Below are 20,382 nucleotides of genomic sequence, written 5' to 3'. Positions count from 1 at the left end.
AGCTGTCAGGTTGTTGTGCTAACGTCTTGCGGTTGTAGGTTAATGCAACGTCTAGTGTTTTTGAAGTTAGCTCGTGTTTCTTCGCTGACGTCTTATGTTGGATGACATTTACAGTCACTTCTGTCGCACGATATTTCTGTATATATGTTTCGCATACAAATACATTATGTCTGCCCTAGACGTTGTGGTAGCAAGTATTTACATTCATGCTGTCCTTGCAGTTAGCATTAATGTTTGTCTAAGTAGACCTGAACAACTGCTTAGACCTGCTATTTTAAAAGAACAGAGCGTTTTTAATATTTTCAGACCTAACGAACCTCTTGATGAACTTGAAACTAAATACGGTACTTTTCCAGAGAAATTAAGATTGAAACTTGTGGATGATGCAAAAGAAATGTTTTATTTTGGTTACAATAATTATATGAAGCACGCTTTTCCGATGGATGAATTAAATCCGATATTATGCTCTGGAAGAGGTCCTGACTATAATAATCCGTAAGTCTTGATAAATGTGGTTTTGTATTGAATGAGCAGACTGCTGCAGCAGTTGATAACTATGTTAATCGCACGGTATTCTGTAGTGTGTTAAACTTTAGTTTAAAGTAGCTTATACTGTTAATCAAATCATGGTAGAGTTACTGTTAACCTTTACTATTACTGAATGCGTTTATACTGATGAAATTAAACAGATTGCACCCTTAAATTAAAATACGATCCACTGACTGCTACCCGTTTTCCATTGCAACGTTGAAAGCAACAGCTTCGATCAAACTCGCCTAGCTTGTGAGTTTAGCAGGTGTGAATTTATTTATGTCGCTTATTAAGTTGTGTTTTCATGGATTTATAATCATGTTTCACTCTTGCAGGAAATAAATTTTTTTTGTAGAACTTAAGATTTAAATATGGAGGCAGATTATTAGGATTTGTAATTTTTTAATGATTATTGTATTATTCTGTAGAATTTAATTTCAACTTACTATTTTACAACAGTTATGTGTTTATTGTATTGTTCTGTTATAAAAAAAAATTAAAATTAAACCCAATTATATTGGTTTTTGAGGTTTGACTGCCCTGTTGTAGGAGGGCCGCACTCATTTGGTCTGCAGGACAGGAGTAAAACTTGTTTTTGATTTTAGGAAGATTTTGTGGTATGAACTGTACTTTTGGACTCTGCAGTTCATCACTGTGGTTGCTGTATCCAGTCATTAATGTACCTAAGAGAAACTTACTGCTAAAGTTGAACAGTTGTAAGGTGTAGAAGGGCGACATCAAATTTGTAGGTACAGGCTTTGAATTTTTTTCATATTAGCTATCATGAACAGCATGACAAGTGTAGCTTCATCTGTCTCAAAGAAGGGGTATTTCTTCCCGTATTTCATTTTATTTTGTAAATTAATATGAAGTGATCTAGGTTTGATGTGAGTATAGAGAAATTTGCTTCGACTTAGGTCAATTAACCAAAACCACTGATCCACATTGATTGTAATTTTAGTTTAGTTATTAAAGTTTATATAAGATGCCATCTTACATTTTATTAATGGCTTAAGGCCTTTGCTGATGAGCTACTCAAATGGACAGTAACTGCAAATAGCAGTAAACATTGAGTTATGTTTAAAGAGTTTCTGTTTTTAAATAGAAAAATAAGTATATTTTGATTTTGAAGCCTGAACCCAGTTAGGCACATGTTACCTGAAAGTTCACATTTCATCGTTATTATTTACAAAAATAGTAACTTTAATTTTGTAGCAGTCCAGCTGTATGAGAATAAATTAGTTTTTTTTTTGGTTATTTTTCTTGTCATATTGAAGAGTAGGTTTGACACTTAACACAAAACAAAATTTATCATTATTGATTGGTGTTATATATATATATATATATATATATACAAAGCATAAAAAACTAAACAAACCATAAAGTGAATGAAAAAAAAAATCATGAACATTTAAATCATAAATTATTTGTGTGAAGTGTCTTATCTACTCTTCTATAAGTTAAGAAAAATAACAAATAAAACTAATATATATATATATTTAGCTTATATAATTAGCATCCTCAGGTACATAAGGGAGTTTTACAAATAGTAATTGAATAGTCTTCAAAACAGGGGGAGAGGAAGAAAGAGGATAGTTGATCTTAAATATTAGAAAAGAAAAAACAGTAACCAAAAAAAAACTCCTGTAAAAATGATGTGGTGGTTTTACAGAATTTCCTGAGGACAAAAAAGCAAATTTATCATTTTATTGGGTTATTTATATAGGTAGGTATTACTACTGGGTTATTTATATGGGTAGGTATTATAGTTATCATTTAGTACTCAACCAATATATAAAGTACTGCTGCATCCTTTTTACCATCATTATTTAATCTGACCTTCAGATGTTTGCATATTCAGGTAGTTTGTTCAGTGTAGAAGTGTAGTGAGTGACCTTATGAGGAATTCAGAAATAGCCAATATGGTCCTCAAAACTCATATCCCCTCTACTTGCAATCTTTGGTTGTTCCTAGAGGAAAAATTTTGTAAAATTATTAAAATTATAAAAACTGTTTCAAATTAATGAAGAAAGTAGTTTTTCATTGTAAGGAAACATTCTGCTAATTTGAAAACATGTTTAACACTTGATCACTTTAAAGTGTTATCACTTTGCACCATACTGTTGTAAAAAACAAAAAAAAAAATGATTAAGTTTTTTTAATTACGATTTAGCTATTTAGTTGAATTATATTTTATGTTGTATAGTAATTATAATTTGCTTAATCAGTACTGCATTTATTTGTTTTAGGTCAAATATAAACATAAATGATATTTTAGGGGACTACTGCCTTACTCTAATAGATGCGTTGGATACATTAGCAGTGTTGGGAAATGCAACAGAATTTCAGCATGCTGTTCGTTTAGTAATTGAACGTGTTAATTTTGATAAGGACAACTTTGTTCAAGTGTTTGAAGTTAATATAAGGTAAATTGTTAAGTTGTAAATAAGAATTAGAATTTTTGTTTTAGTTCAGATTTTATCTGAACTATCCTAAATACATGAAAGTGTGGTTCAAGATTCTGTAATATGTAATTGTTCTACATCTACTTCATCAGTGATGTTGCAGTTGCCATTTGCCTGCATCATCAAATACATACTCCATTACATATTTTATATAAACAGATCTGGTAGTATATTTCAGTGTCTTTAGAAGTAAGTTTTCTAGATTGCTTCAAAAATCACATTTTGGCATATTTATGAATGAAAAAAATAAACTTTTCTGCATCAGATTCTAACTTGTATTTATGTAATCTACATATTTTGTTTCTTAACTGACTGCTAACTTTCAGTGGATATTGCTATTTCTCCATTCCTTACTACCAGTAAATCTGGTATATCTCGGAGAGTAGCATACTGGAAATTGAAAGTTGTGAAGCAAGGTATTAGGTTTAGCAGTGGCCAGAGCTATTCTTAATAAATCAGATGTAGATCACTGGAATTAAACATTAGGTGCAGTTTAACTTCATGCTATTGGCATTTTTTAGTGATTTTATTAATGAGTAATAGTTAATGCCACTAAAAAAGCAAAAGAAAAAATAATTCACATTGTCATTATCTTGAAAAACAATAAGCACATTTTGAGATCGTTAACATATCTTGCCTTATTTGATAACCTGTAATAAATTTTTTTTTTATATATATGTTGGGAACAATTGATTTTTATTACTCTAGTCAAATGATTCTTTAACACTGAGTTTTGTTGTTTTAGAGTACTTGGAGCATTACTCTCGGCTCATCTTCTTATAATGGATACAAATGAACCATTTGGAAAATTAATGCCAAGCTGGTATAAAGGTGAACTATTACACTTGGCTCATGATCTTGCAACAAGGCTTCTTCCAGCTTTTGAAAATAGTTCTACTCACATACCGTTTCCCAGGGTAAATTATTTAACTAAATACTTATGTAAAAAAACACAGAGAAATTAAAGCACTGTTTTCAGTTTAGACAGTAAATTACTAATTATTAAAATGCATGAAAGGAAAGTATTAGTAAGATAAGTGTTATTATTATGAGTTATGAAGTTGAATTTTAACTCAATATTTTCAGCCATTTGGCAGTGTTCATGTTCAGGTATATTAGCTAACTAATTTGGTGTGATTAAAAAAATTCATTTTGGTTCAGCCAATCTTATATGAAGAATAAAATCAGCAATTCCTACAAATCTTTTTTGCATTAAAAAAAAATTATTAATGCGTTACTAATTACTAATTATGGTTTATTAATTTCTATTGTAATATTCTTTTTTTGTTTCAGGTTAATTTAAAGTATGGTTTATTTAGAGGCAGTGGAGTTATGGCCAGCACTGAAACATGTCCAGCCGGTGCAGGGTCACTTCTGTTAGAGCTAGGATTGCTAAGCTATTTGTTAGAAGATCCGGTCTATGAGGGTTATGCACGTCGAGCCACAAAAGCTCTGTGGAATTGCAGAGCTAAATCTACTGGCCTTTTAGGTCTGTATAGTTCTATTTTATCAAAAATTTGTAATGATGAATTTTGATTGATAATACATTTTCCCAGAATATTTGTAGTTTTATATATTCCTTCGTGAAGATATATTTTCCATGGAGTTTTACCCCCATTGGTATGACTACACTAATTTTGCTAATTTTATATTGATTATCTGATTTTTTTTAACCATTTTAATGAAACTTTTAAGAGATATGCAAATGACTAGTTTTTAAAAGTAATTATTTTACCTGTAAATAGTAGAATGTGATCTTACATTTATGTATTTAAATTCAGTAGCCTAAAACATTTACCAGACAGAAGCAAAGAATGCAAATTGAGCTACTTGTGTATATATTTGTATATGAATATATTTAGGTAGTTGGCAGGATAGGTAACAGTTCCCTTGATAGATCCCTGTATGGAGCTGACCTGCATACAAATACACAAGATCTTCAGATTGTGAGGATTAATTCTCTAGTTTTCAGAAATTGTCTTCACTAATCCTGTATCCTGCTGGGATTAGCTACGTAAACTTTTACATGATTTAGCAGGAGTCCCTTTTACAGTTAACTATTGTAATTAAAGTTTACAGAATTCTCTTGAGTTAATTTTTTATGTATGTTTCGCAGATGGTCTGTATACATACCCCAATCTAATCCATAAAGATAATATAAAAAAAAAACCTTTATAAGTTTTAGAAACTGAAATTTTATGTTAATTTATAATTTAATTGTCAATAATTTGGGTTTATCATGTACAGAGTTTAATATTTATCAGAAAACCTCTGTATTATGTTCAAATTGTCTACTACTATAAGTGATGTACCTTTCAAGACTTGTTTTATAATATGTATTTTGAGTTGATAATGGGAGGGGGTTTGTTGGGAAAATATAAACATAGTTTATTGTAACTGAAGTTGTGTTGCAAAATTGGTCTGGCATTGAAATAATTCATGTTGATAAAGAATTACAAATAATGAATTTTTCATAAAATTTTATTTTTCTATCATCACTGAGCAGAAATCAAAAACTGATTTATGTGCTCTTTTGTTATTGTTTTAAAAGTAGCATATATAATATGCTATATTATTTGTACTACGTATATATGCTTGATTATTTTGGTCAAAATTAAAATTTCAGTGCTTTATTATTTTCCATATTTATAAATTAATCAAATTAATTTTTTTTTAATATTATTCCTGTGTGCTGTTAAATTATATTTAAATTCTGTTAAATAAACCACCTAGTAATGAATATTGAGTAAGAGATATCTTACCTTAATTTTTCATGAAAGTACTTTTGTGGAATCCTGCATTCTCAGTCATTGAAATAGTTTTATTATTGCAAATAAAAATGAAAAATACTAAAATAATGAAAATTGCTTCTTAATTTTCATGAGTGCTGGTATCTGTTGCGTTTTTATAAGACCATCTCCCTTAAACACTATGAAGGTTTACGAAATTGAAATTGTGTGTTTATTGTTATTATTATCTTTTATGATTGCATAGGATCACTTTAGTCAGTCCATCTCCAAGTCTATTCGATGGGCCTGTTTGCATCTTGCAGTCCTCCCAGTATTTTTTCATATGTTCCAATCTTTTTGCCCTAACTAATATTGAAAATGTTCGTGTTGTGAGCTTTTTCTTTTGAGTGTGAAGTGAATGTTTTTTCTTGATTTTCTTGTTTAATTTTATTTTATCTATGGTGTCTTCTGGTTTAAGGCCAATTTCCTTCAGATCCTCTCTTATTTTTCTGATCCATCTGCATCCTGTCTATGTTTTTTCGAGTTGAGATTGTACTGTACTAGTTGTTTCAGAAGTCTCAAATTTTGCATCCTCATGATATGTCCGAAGAATCCTAGTCTCCTCTTATACCTGGTATCAGTGATGGGTTCTAATTCTTTGTACATCACTTTGTTGTGCACAATCCACCGCTGCCTGTCTTTCTGGTACTTTTTATTGATTCAGGTTCATCCAATTCTTTCGATTTTTTGGAGTCTGTCTGATTGTTTGCAGCCCTGTTATGATCTCAAATGGTTCTGAGAGTTTGCCTCTGCATTTTACCTTCGACTTAGTGTTTGTGAGAACCAGTTTTATTATGTTTATTAATTTGGTGTGTAGTCTGAGATGTCTTATAATTTTTAGTAGGGATTCTCTGTGGATGCACTCATAAGCTTTCTTGAAATCTACAAATTTTATCACCATGTCTCTGTTTCTTTCCAATTGTAATCCATTATTACCTTGAGACTCATGATCTGGTCTGGACAGCTCTTTCAGGGTCTGAAACCTCCCTGGTATCCTCCTATTCCTTTCTTGAGTTGTGAACTGTTCCTGTTGAGGATGATTTTTGAAAGAACTTTGTGTCTAGGAGTGAGATACCCCTGTAATTGTTGGGGTCTGTTTTGTCCCCTTTTTTTGTTTAGCAGATTGATTAGAGTTGTTGTCCAGTGTTCTGGTAGTTCTACTTTGATCCAGATATTGACAAGCTGTTTATGAAGGGCAATTTTTGCTGGTCTTCCTGCATGTTTCCAGATTTCTACAAAGTGATCTCCCACTATTTTGTAATTCTTTATCTCATCTACTGCTTGGTAGACATCTTTTATTGTGGGAGAATTGATATTTTCTGATGGTGTTGAATTTTAGTAGTTCTGTCAGTTCTTCGCAATTTAGGAGTTTGTTGAAATATTTAGCTGGGATTTCTGCAGTGTCATTATTGTTATGGCCCAGTTTACATTCTTTATTATTAAAATTGGGGTTTGTATTTTTGGAGTATTTTTTAAGGTTTTGTAGTCTCTTGACTGTGTTTTATTGAATTCTTATTTTATTGACTTCAGTGTGTCTTTATGGTGTTTACGTTTTGTTCTCCTTAGGGCTCGTATGGTTTATTTTCTTTGTTTTACTAGATTTTAGAAGGATGTTTCTGATTGGGATTGGTGAAATAGCTATGCTTGACGTCTTTTCTCCACTGTTATGTCACATTTGCTGTTTTTTTATGGGATTTTATTGGGACTAATTGTTCTGTGATTTGTTTAAGGTTTGAATAGATCTTTGAGTTTATCCATGATTGTTATTTTTTCATTTGCTTTTTGATCATTTTCATTCTTGATTAGTTGGGTAGGATTAATTTTTCTTTTAGTTTTAGGAGCTTGACTTTGTTGCTCCCTTTGGAAAAGTGAATGTAATTAATCTTGATTGCGTTGTGATCTGAGTCTGTGTCTATCCCTCAGAGGACTTTTACATTGTAGATCTCTTTGTGGTGGTGTTTGTTCTTGAAGACATGATCTACTTGCTCCTCTCCATTAATGTAGCTAGGTTTTGAGGTTTTCTCGTGAAATATGTGGTCTTTGAGATTATTAGATTATTCTGTAGTGTCTGAGAGATCGATGAGTCTCTATCCGTTTTCATTTGTTCTCTTTTGAGCAGCTCATTTTCTGATGTTGTTGCAGTGTTTTCTTTCTCTACCTAGTTGAGTATTGAAGACTAATTAATTGTTTAACATGATTTTTTGGGATGTTATTTTTGGTTTGTTCGAGTAGGTCCTAGAGCTTTTCTGTTTCTTTATGGTCTTTTGGAGATTTGCTTTTATTATTAGTGGGGGCATGGATGTTTATTATGGTAAAGATTTTATTAAATGCTTTTAAGGTGAGTGTTAAGATTCTTGGGGATTGTGCCTTGGACTCTTGTATGGAGTTTATTATTTTGAGGCTGACTAAAAAGCATGTTCCGAACTGGTGGACGTTTTTCATCACTCTCTTCCATAGTGTACCTTTGTAGAGCCTAGATCCTTGAGATTCCATAGTTCCTGGTCGGTGTTTCTAATTTCCTACAGATCCATAATGAGAATTTTATGTTGGTCCATTAGGCCAGTTATTATTTTTAGTTTACCAGTCTGCATGAGCGAGTTTATATTGTGTGTGGAAATGTAGGTGATTTGCTTTGGTTTGATTTTGGACTTTGTATTTTTCTCGTTCATGTGAGTAGTGTTGGGGCATTCCAATGCTTTCGATCACATGTTATCTTCTAACTGGTAGCCCACCATATCCTAATGCTGCCTTCTCTATATTCTGGTGTTGCTTGGTTCAGCTGGTGGAGTATTCCTTAAAAGACCTTTCATGATTGACTGTCAAGGGGTCATCTGTGGTGGGACTAGTTCAGATTTAAAACTCTAGATGTGATGTAGTGAGGTGTGATTTGATGATAAATGAAGCTGTGAAGTTTATTTAGATTCAGTTCGTTGGACAAATTTCTCTTATTTGTTCTTGATATATCCAGGCGCACCTCGTGGAGGCTCAAAACAACTTTTGTTAAAGTTGTTATTTTGAAGAAACGTTATAAAGTCTGATCCTAAACATTACGCCTAATTTTGTTTTTATTTATATGTAATATTTTTCTAATATATTTAATTTTATGTAATTTTTTATAAATTTGTGTTAATATCAGAAATATAATGTTTATTGTTTTTAGATGGTCTGTCATATTAAATAAGCTTAATTTATTATTTTTGTAATTTCTAAAATGTTCAAGGAATTTAATTTTAAAGGATATATTTGTTTTTCACAATCATTACATTTAATTTTATAAATATCACACAGATTATTTATTTTATTATTTTTGTTTTTTAAATATTTTATTACGTGGTTATTAGATTTGTATGCTGGTTTAAATATTTTTTATTGCAAGTTTTAATAGTCTTTTCAATGATATTAGTATATAAATACCTTATGCATATTTTTTCATTCTTATGTCTTATTATGTATTGGTTGTAAGGTAGTTTGTTATTATGTTTTGATAGTTAGTTGTTTTTTTATAAATATTATTAAATAAAGTAGTATCACATCCATTTTCAAGTGCTATATGTTTTATAATGTTCATTTCATTATTTAACTTTTCTGTGCTATTACTTGTGCATTTGATTGCTCTAACGTTATTATTATTATTAACAATAATATATATTTATTACTAATAATATTTACATAAGTGTTAATTTTATGTGACCATGGGTGATTTGATTTTTTATAAATTGTTGTTATTAGATGTAGATTTTCTACATACTGATGTTTCAATTTGGTTGTCTTTGTGTATTTCGATATTGACATCTAAATAATTTAACATTTTATTCTTATCTATTTTAAATGTGCATTTAAAATTTTCATTATAAGAATTTAATTTGTTTAATATTATTAGATGTTTATTGTTTATTACCAGATTATGTATAATGAAAGTATCAACATACCATGCCCATATTATAACATTATGTGTATGAGTGATGCCATCCATATACTAATTTACTCTCAAAATCATCTTGTAAATATATTTCTGACATAAATGCTGATAGTGGAAATCCCATAGGTAAGGTATTTTTTTTGTGTTTAATATTTGTTTTTAAATTCAAAATAGTTTTGTTGACATAAATAAAAAATAGTTTTTGTTTTCAAATTTTTACTATGCAATAAATTAATTATTTCAATTACTACTGAGGATGCAGAATCTCACAAAAGTACTTTCATGAAAAATTAAGGTAAGATATATCTTATCTCAATATTCTGTGCTAGGTGGTTTATTTTAACAGCATTTAAATATATATACAGTAGGGCTTCCCATAATCAAGGTCTCTCTCTTAACTGAGATGACCAGCTGCTGTGGTCGAATAGTCTCTCAGCCTTTCATCCAGTGGTTGCGGGTTCAAATCCTGCTCAAGTATGGCATTTTTTCACTGTGCCCCAAATCATTTATTAAATCCATAATTAGCTTCAGGTACAAAAAGTCCGAAGTACAGTGAGAATAAAAAAAAATTAACTGAGATGCTGTTTACTCCATGTAGAAATTTTATTATAGCTTATTACTGAAGATTACTCATTGTACATAATTTCTATTGGGTAGTAACTAGTGTTGCATATTTACGTCACATGGCAGTAAAGCAGAAAAATAAATTCTCTTTAGTTTCTGTTATCTTACTATATGCGTAAAGATCAGTCAGTATTTTGTGAGTGTGTATCTGCTGTACTGTAATACAATGTAGTAGCTGTAGTGTGTTGTGTTGTTTACTTGTGTCTACTGTATTGTGGTTATTGATGTAATGGCTAATTGTAGCAAAGATATTACTAATAGAAAATGTAAACAGGTGGTAGTGTCAATTGACACTACCACCAAAAATTAGAAGCAATTAAAAGATTAAATGCTGAAGGATTGATTAAAAAAATTACGAGTTTGTTGTTGGAGAAACAACCATCGACGATTGGAAACTGAACAAAAAAGAAATTGAAGAAAAAGTGCCCAAAAATTTTTTAAATAAACGATCTAGGCTGAAGAAGTCTGTCCTGGATGCTTTAGATGATATCATTTCCTTGTGGTTCAGGCAACAGAGAACCTTTGGTGTACCAGTATCTGACCCTATATTGCAAGAAAAGACTATTCAACTTAACAAAAAATTGAATGGTCCAGGTACATTTTCTGCCAGTAAAGGTTGGCTAGAGAAATTTAGAAATCATCACAGCATAAAACAATCAATCAGGGGAAAAATTATCTGCCAATACCGACAATGCTACTAATTTTATCAAAAACTTTTCTGCTCATGTTCAGTCAGAAAATCTGCAGCCAGAAAAAAATATAAAACAGATGGGACAGGATTAAATTTTAAAATGCTTCCATTGAAAATACTAGCATCAAGGGAAGGAGCTTCTGCTCCTGGCTTTAAAATTAGTAAACAGTGAATTACTGTTCTTTTTTGCAGTAACATTAGTAGTGGCGACAAAGTACCTCTTCTTGTGATCAGCAAAGCTGCTAATCTTGGAGCATTAAAAGATTTAAAATTGGATTCATTGTCTGTTAAGTATGCGAACCAAAAATTGGCGTGGATGAGTGCAGACATTTTTGAGAATCAATTTAATCACAGTTTCATCCCGCTTATGAAAAATTATCTTGGACAATGTGCCCTGCCATCCAACTGAAGATGTTCTAATTTCGGGAAACATTAAGACGAAGTTTTTCTACCAAAGTGATACTCATTTGATCAGTCAAACAACAATCAATAAATCATTACAAAAATATGGCCAGAAATTTGACAGGTTAACAATCAGAAATTTTTGTGTACTATGCCATCAAATGAAGAGTTTTGTGCTTTATTAGAAAAATACTGGGATGTGAAAATGTAAAAGAAAATTAAGTGCAAGACTGGTTTGAATTGGATTCAAGGAAACCAACATTTAAAATTTATTATGAAGATGATGTTGAGATTGTGAAAGTTGTAATAGAAGAGGTTAATGAAATCTCCAGTGACAAAGATGAACTGATTGATGAAAATGAAGAAATTAGCCATAATGAAGGGACTGTATTTCTCACAAAAGCACTTCAATATTTAGAACAATGAAATGATGTTCCTTTCCTTGACTTAACGGTAGTATGAAACTGGCATGATCACACTGCTGTGGACCATATTACTCAGTTAATACAAAAGAAGGTAAAATACTTTTTCGTTAAAAAGTTAAACTAAGTTCATGTGAGTCGATGCGAGAGTAATTAGTGACTATTGATTTTATTATAATAAATGCAGTAAAATAAAATAATATGTAATAATATCCTTGTAATCAATTTTAATTCATGGCTATTCATTCTGCTACTAATTCGATATTAATGTGGTTTGTTGCCCGAATTCAAGAATGAAACTATGTTAACCGAACCGGCAACATCCCCAATTACCTTGGTTAAGAGAGGCCCACTGTTTATATATATATACACACACATGTCAAATGTCAAAATGTGCGTACACCTGGCTCCTGGGACTCCCAGCATTCCTTGCACAAATGCAGGTGCCATTTGCAGTCATAGCATCACTGTTTATGGTTTATATTGTGAAGTTGAAATGTTTTAAATAATTGAGGGGCATGCCAATTGTGAAATATGGTCAGTAATTCAATTTTTGACCGCAAGGAATGTGTCAGCAGCAGACATTCATCCCAGATATATAAAGTTTACAGGCCTAATTCAATGAGTGACAGCAAAGTGCGTAAATGGGTGAGACTGTTAAGGATGGGAGGGACAATGTGCATGATGAACCATGATCAGGCCGACCTTCTGTAATCACAGACGATTTGGTGCGTGAAGTTGACGAAAAGTTTGTGAAGACCGGCGATTCACAATTTCTACTTTTTCACTGATAATCTTATAAGTTTCAAGGTCAGTAATATACAAAATCGTTTTTGAAATTTTACAGTTAAAAAACTGTGCTCGCAGTGGTTTCCCAGGCTTCTCTTTGAAAAACACCAAAAAAGGAGAATGGCTAGTGCTTTAACATTTCTGATCCGATATAGTGAGGAAGGAGACAAACTTCTGGACCACATTGTCATAGAGGACAAGACTTGGGTTTCTCAATCAGTCCAGTATCAAAACGGCAGTCGATAGAATGGCGACACACATCTTCAGTCAAAGTGAAAACCAAACAGACAATGTCAACATGCAAGATTATTGTGTTTTGGGGCAGACATGGTGGTGCCCTATTAGTCAATTTTATGCCCAAAGGGACAATAATCTCAGCTATGTACTGCGAGACCTTAATGAAGCTTTGGAATGCCATACAGAATAAGTGATGTGTCCTACTGTCATCTGGAGTGACAAATGGGGAAAATTAAATTGAAAGGGGGAAGATGAAGGGGATAAGGAAATGAAAAGGGGAAATAGGGGAAAGGGAATGTGGTAAAAATGAAAATTTGAAGAGTAAAATGGGGAAAGGAGGAAAAGGGAAAGGTTAAATTTTGTGAAGTTTTGTAATGTTCATTTGTTAATGTTTTATCAAACCTTCAATTTTGTTCATTTAATCAATATATATATTCAAATCTAACAATAGTGAAGCATTGCCAGGTCTACTAGTCACTATATATAATCATTATAAGTATTTATAAATTATAATCACTATAGTCAATATAGTAAAATCTCTTTATTCACGGGGGTTAGAGACTGTAAAAGTGCCGCGAATATAGAACAGAACTAATACCTGTTTAAAGAAGAATGGTTAGGTTCTATGTAAAATGAAAAAAAATCATGTGTACTACTTAAGGCAGTGTTATTGATGAAATGCAGACGGCAACATTAATTATAAGCACTTGTTTACTACAGTGCATAGGTACATTACACAAAAAATATTTAACAAAGTACAGCATGTTTCCTGATTTACTTGTAAGCACTTAACGAAATGTTAGATTTAAAAACTCACTACAGTACATACAGTATGTACTGTATTAGAAAACAGTATTATGTACACTAAAACTAAAATTTCTGTAAAGGAAATTTACAAAACTAAACTATAGTATTTTGGATTGCATTTACAAAAATTTTGTAATTTGTCCTTGCCCTTGTTTTTAAATCTGTGTGCAGTTCTGTGTATTCTTGCATGGCATCTTCAATTTTGTGTTTAAAGATTAAGCTTCTATTCAAAGATGGATCAGCATCCAAAAAAAACTGAATAAGATTACGCGGTAGTTTAATGCCTTCGGTAAGTGTTTTTACATTTCACTGTTTTCCAGGGATCGTATCTTCTACCTCTTCACGTTCATACTCTACTTGCGCCATTAAATCCTTTAATATTTTAATTTTTTAATGTCACTACATAATGTAATCTATGCAAATACGGAAAATTTTAGTCATGAATATAGAAAAGAGATCACAAAATATTGCACTGTGAATAACAAAGTCGTGAATACAGGAAGTGCGAATGAGATTTACTGTATAAATTTATAAATAAGATTTATGTTTTTTACATAAATTTTATTTACAAATTTAACAATACACACACACACATGCGTATTTATTTTTTTTTGTATTTTTTATAATCAAAAACCAACTTGAACAACCCAAGTACAGAATTAGGAAGTAAATGAAATGACGCCTTATTTTCTCTTTTCTTTATTCCAATAGAACTTTTGCTGGTTCCTGCATTATCAGTTGTATATAAATTATATACGAGGGTTATTTTTTTTCAAGGTCTGATCGGTCAGGACATAAAAACCACAGTGAAAATAAAAAATTTTTTATTTGTAACAAGTACTTACATAGTTGCTACTCCAATTTAGATATTTGTCATTGCTTGGTACCAACTTTCCAATACCTTCGTCATAGAACCGAGCCGCCTGTGTTTTCAGCCATGTTTCTACGCTGGTCTGCAGCTTGATGTCTGTGCCAAAATGTTGTCCTCCTAGCCAGCGTTTCATGTGAGCAAAGAGGTGAAAATCAGATGGAGCCAAGTCCAGGCTGTATGGTTGGTGATCAAACACTTCCCAACAAAAACGCTGCAGGAGCTTTTTTGTTACAGCTGCAGTGTGCAGCCGAGCATTGTCATGGAGAAAGACAATGCCTGATAACAACATTTCTCTCTGCTTATTCTGAATTGCCCTTCGTAGACGTTGAAGAGTCACGCAGTATGAGGCTGCAGTGATGGTCATGCCACGTTCCATGAATTCCACCAAGAGAACTCCATTCCAGTCCCAGAACACAGTAGCCATACACTTTCTGTTGAAGAAGGTTCGCTTGAATTTCTTTGGTTTACTGGGAGAATGAGAATGCATCCACTGTTTAGATTGTTCTTTTGTTTCTTCAGTTTTGAAATGGCCCCATGTCTCGTCCCCTTGACAATTTTGTTCAAAAAATCTTCTCCTTCATTGTAGTAGCGCTGGAAAAACGTTAGAGAGGCATCCATTCTCATTGTTTTATGACGGTCGGACGGAAAAACGTTAGAGAGGCATCCATTCTCATTGTTTTATGACGGTCGGACAGCATCTTGGGAACCCCTCTCGCATACAGTTTGCAGTACTGAAGTCTCTCACTCACAATGGTGTAGAGAGCTGACCTTGAAATTTCAGGAAATGAATCACTCAATACAGAAATTGTGAACCGACGATTTTCTCAGAATTGCCTCATCCACTCGCTCAGTGAGATCATCGGTTGACACTCGCTTCCTTCCCTGACCGCCTGCATCATGAACATCTGTACGTCCTGCTTTAAAGTTCCTGCACCATTGTCGCACTTTGCTGTCACTCATTGAAGTTTCACCATACACATTACTTATTTGTCGATGAATTTCAGCTGAATTACACCCCTCAACCTGAAGAAATCGAATTACTGCACTCACTTCACACTTGGCAGGAGATGCTATTGTTGTAGACATGTTTATGTGCTAGCTGCGTGTTCAGAACTAAACGAAGTGACGTGGCGTGATTGAAGGCCATACTAGAGACGCTGCGCAACATATATGCACAAAGGTTCATCTGATTTTTTTATGCGGGTTTTTATTTCGCGACCGATCGGACCTTGAAAAAAATAACCCTCGTATTATCAACAAAACATTCAAAATTTGCCAGCCCCAATCAGAATGTATGGAGACTGAAATACACAAGATTGCAGAATTGAGGATATAGCTTGGAGCAGTAGTTATCCTGTCCTCAGATCTACAGGCATAGCAATAGCAAAAAACATTTTAAAGTGATTCCCACATAGTGAAGTAATAAAATAGTTTATATAATAGTTCATTCCCACATAATCCATATAAACATAACCAGTTTCCTTTTTTGAAACTACCGAACCTATATCATTTATGTATTGAAGTTCTGATATATATATATATATATATATATACACACAAGGTAAAAATGAATGTTTGTTTGTCCCATATGTGATCCTATATCATTCATCTGGTGAATTGTGTGCATGCCCATGAAGGTTTCTGAATTAGTTTGGATCTGCTAGATGGCTGGTGCTGGGGTTAAGATATTTTGAAAAATTGTATTTATGATCTGATTTGGTTCATATTCAGAATATATATTAGTTACATGAAAAGAAATATTTTTGCAAAAAATGGACCCGCTACGTGGCACTGGGGTTGAGTACCTAGAAAAGTTGTATTTATAGACCGATTTGGTTCATATTCAGAATACATATTAGTCACATAAAAGAAACATTTTTGCAAAAACTATACACGCTAGGTGGTGTCACCACTACCATGCTGTAGTGGGGACCCAACTGCCGCTGAGGGAAAGACTGGTCTGACTTCAATGGACGAGCTGGAACTCTCCAACTTCGCTGGAGACCAGCTTCCGGACCCAACAGTTCTTCTCAGAGCTAACGTAAAAAAACTGCTCTTTTCAGGGCCAGCACAAGGTTATGAAATACGAACCGTTGAAGCCATTCGACGACATCAGCCTTCTCAGGGCTACTATAAGGTTAGCAATTACAACAAGCTTCCGAAGCCAGTTGATGACAAAATAGCCCTTTTCAGGGCCACCATAAGGGTAGCAAGTGCAATGAGCTGTCGAAGCCATTTGGTGACAATATATATATATTAATATGATATATAATTAATCTGCACTGTTGTCATTAAATTTACTAAACCCATATGTAGTTGTCATTTTTTTTTAATTTTTACTGTTACTTATATGTGTTGTGAAGGAAACTTTTCTTTCATCTATCTTGGCTGTCTTGACATTTTATTTGCGTCTGTTATGAAACTTTGTATTTTCTCTTAATAAAACATTGTGATTTTCAACTTCATATTTTTTAAAAGTTTTTATTATGAAGTACACTGGTTTTATTTATTTGTATAAATAATTTTACAGGTAATGTGATAGATGCTAATTCTGGGGAATGGATTGGCCGATTAAGTGGTTTGGGTGCTGGTCTGGATTCATATTATGAGTACCTTTTGAAGTCATATATAATGTTTGGTAAACCTGAAGACTATGCTATGTTTCATGAAGTTTACCGCAGTATAAACCTGTACATGAGAAGAGGGTTAGTATGGGTATAATTTTCACAAATTTGAGAATGATATTGCTGTAACTGCATGCTTTTCTGGTATTCTTTTGTCAGTGTAATATGTTAATATTTGCATATAAAATTCAATTGGTAATTGCTTAAGTGATTTAATGAACAGGAAATGCATTTTAGGTTTTTTTTTATTTGAAGATTTTAAAAAATGAGCCATTCCACACTTTACAGTTTTATTGAACAATGAGGTGTTTAAACCATTAGCTATTGTATGAAAATTAATGATTTTAATTCTAGTGATAGTTGATTATTCTGCAACTGCCTTAATCTACATTTTTTACATGCATAAGTTTATTTTAAATGAATTTATGATTAAATATTACCAATAAATTTATCAAGTATGTACAATTTAAGTATAAATTGTACATTTTGTGTTAATATATTTTTTTGGTTTTCATGTATTTTTCAGTTTGTAGTGTATTGTCCTTCATAAATTTCATCTTTAGATATTTTCTTTCAGTTGATTAAAAATATGGCCCACATTTCTGTTCATCTGATCCTCGGTTACCACACACATATTCATACTTTTCCTGTAGATGAATTAATTCAATTTATAAGCAAAGTGAATTTAAAACATTAAACTTTTCCTCAGCTGCATTTGGTTTCCTTTTATTTCTGTTACAGATTTATCATATCTGAAATACAGATTCAAATTATTTAGCAAGCAAACCAACCCTTTCTTTTTCAGTCGTGTACGCTTTTTTTTTATTTCAGATCATCCTCATTTAAATTACTGCTGATGTGGAAAGAAAAATTTTAGAGGTTTTTTTTACACTTATTAAGAAGTCAACTTTAAACATCTGTCAAACAAAAATGGGTTGAATTAAAATTTTTAATGATCGCTATTTCATATTTTTTCTGTAGTTTCATTTAATTTTTATATAATTATTACAGTTATTTAGTGTGTGTGTGTGTGCGTGAGCACGTACACATACTAAAAAGTTATATATATGAGTGCAAGAGGTAATTAGGTTTTGTTTTGCAATCAGCATAGAAAAGTATATGTTTATTAATACCCTTAAAAAATATTCTAATATAAATTATTGAATTGATGGCTGTTTTGATTTGATATGTTTAATATTATATGCTTTACTGAGTAAACATACAGTACTAGTAAAATAGTTCTGTATGATCAGTTTTCTTGTACAATTGCAGTAGTCAAACTGCAGTAGGAAAAATAAATTCAATAACAAATTTTTATATTGTTTTAAGAATTTAAAGCAGCTGGATGGGTAAAAATTCATTTGAGTTAAAAATTTTCCAGATCATAAAATTGTTGTTTTAATAAACAAATTTCAAGTGTTTATATCTAGTTGGGGTTTTGTAGCTGTTTAAATTTAACATTTTGCTTTCTACACCAGTAACAATTAAAATAACAATAATAAAAGTAATTTCTTTTAATACTTTTTGTAGGAATAATTGTAGATTACATCGTGATTTTATTTTTTCCCTAAATTTTTTTTACAAAGATGTACTTTTGTGAAGTACCACACTATGCATTCATAATTGTCACTTGGTAATAGCTGAATCACCTTTTAATAGCGCCCTCTTACAACACTGCTGTAAACAATTTAAACATCCTTTCATCAAGTGCGTTTTCTACTTTGTACTTAACTCAAGTTACAAACTCAACTTACTCTGACTGATGGCTTAGATTTACATTGCTTGTATAAATAGGCTTATTGACTGTTTCAGGAACTGAACTGACTACTTACCTTTTATGTCACTTAGGATTTATAGCATAATTATTATTGGGGTTATTCACAGCTATCACACACACACACACACATATATATATATATATATATTTATTTATTAATAGTTTTGTGGTTGATTTAATTTTTTAATACTGATGATATATGTATTCTTAACAATTATCAAAGCAAATTGCTTAAATTATCAAACAGTACTGATGAGACATTTTGAAGTAAATATCTCTATGAAAATTTTCCATAAGTCCTATTCATTAGAAGGTAAGTACATAGTGCTATAGATAAATATAATTGTCTGTTTCTCATTTTAATAAACTAGAAAAGGGAATTTCTGAACCTGCAGTCTAAAAAGAGAGTTCAATCCATGGAATTACCTCTTCCAGTCAAGAGGCAGCCTGTGTAAGTAGTTTGTTTCCTTCCTGTACAGTCTCCTTTCATTATTCTTCATATCTTGTTCCTTAAATAGTTATCGTGGGAATTATGTTAGCTACTGCCCTGGCACTTATCTGTTATACCGTACTCCTTATAGTAATCTGCAGAACAGCTTAAATTGAAATTTTTGTGGTTGCTGATGAAAAATTAAAAATTTTATCATATGTGATAATCAAAATAAAGATTTAAATCTACTTTCTTAGAAAATAAATCCTGTAATTAATGGAATTTAAGTTGTTTATGATGCCCTAATATTCCTTTAAAAAGAAATACATTTTGTCAGAAGATAGGCATCTCTCACCTCTTATGAGTAAAAAAGACTATATTCAGTTTTTTTCTTATATTCTTGACATCCAATGGTTTTTCATATCTGTTATGGTTTGTTCTTAATGTTTGTGGTTTGAAACGAATGAATTTTGTGTTTATTGCATCTTCTTAAGCAAAAGATCACATTAGATTTTCAGTGTGGGAAGATTTTTTTTATAATAAAGAAAATAAGGTTTTCCTTTTTTACCTTTTTTTATTTTCAAACTTTCTTACATCTCTTTCCTCTATTTTCCAACATCTTATGCATTCACTGTCCTCTATCTGCATCTTTACTTATTTTCTTAATCCTGTAGTCGTAACATTTTCTATGTAATTATTTTTCTACTATTATTCTGATTTTACTAAACCGGTGTGATCTGCTCTTGCTAGTTTCCTCCATTATATTTTCTCTTCATATCTCTGGTTGTAGACATCCAATACCTTTTTAAACTTTTCTTGTGTTTATGTTCAATGAATTTTATTTTCATCCCTTTTAGTTTATTTTCTTCCCTTCTTTTTATGACTCGCTTCTTTGCACCCTAGGAAGAAGTTTATATGGATGTTAGAAGTGAACCAAATATATTGGGTTGTGTAGTTATTATTGACTAATTCTTGTCAATGTATTTCAGTAGATGTAGTTGTGA

The 20,382-nt window shown here is 31.7% G+C and overlaps 1 protein-coding gene across 2 annotated transcripts in view; it reads left to right on the top strand.

Moving 5' to 3' along the window:
- Positions 1-20,382, top strand: part of LOC142323089 (ER degradation-enhancing alpha-mannosidase-like protein 1) — a 52,738-nt gene continuing 32,356 nt past the window's right edge. For both annotated transcript variants that reach the window (XM_075362264.1, XM_075362263.1), the window contains exons 1-5: positions 1-495; positions 2,781-2,957; positions 3,742-3,913; positions 4,290-4,485; positions 17,078-17,252. In XM_075362264.1, the coding sequence (XP_075218379.1) occupies positions 95-495; positions 2,781-2,957; positions 3,742-3,913; positions 4,290-4,485; positions 17,078-17,252 (1,121 nt within the window). In that variant the 5' untranslated portion in view covers positions 1-94. The remainder of the gene's footprint in view (positions 496-2,780; positions 2,958-3,741; positions 3,914-4,289; positions 4,486-17,077; positions 17,253-20,382) is intronic.

The sequence above is a fragment of the Lycorma delicatula genome, chromosome 4 (assembly GCF_047948215.1).
Source record: "Lycorma delicatula isolate Av1 chromosome 4, ASM4794821v1, whole genome shotgun sequence".
NCBI classification, from domain to species: Eukaryota; Metazoa; Arthropoda; class Insecta; order Hemiptera; family Fulgoridae; genus Lycorma; species Lycorma delicatula.
This window is presented reverse-complemented; position numbering and strand designations above follow the sequence as displayed.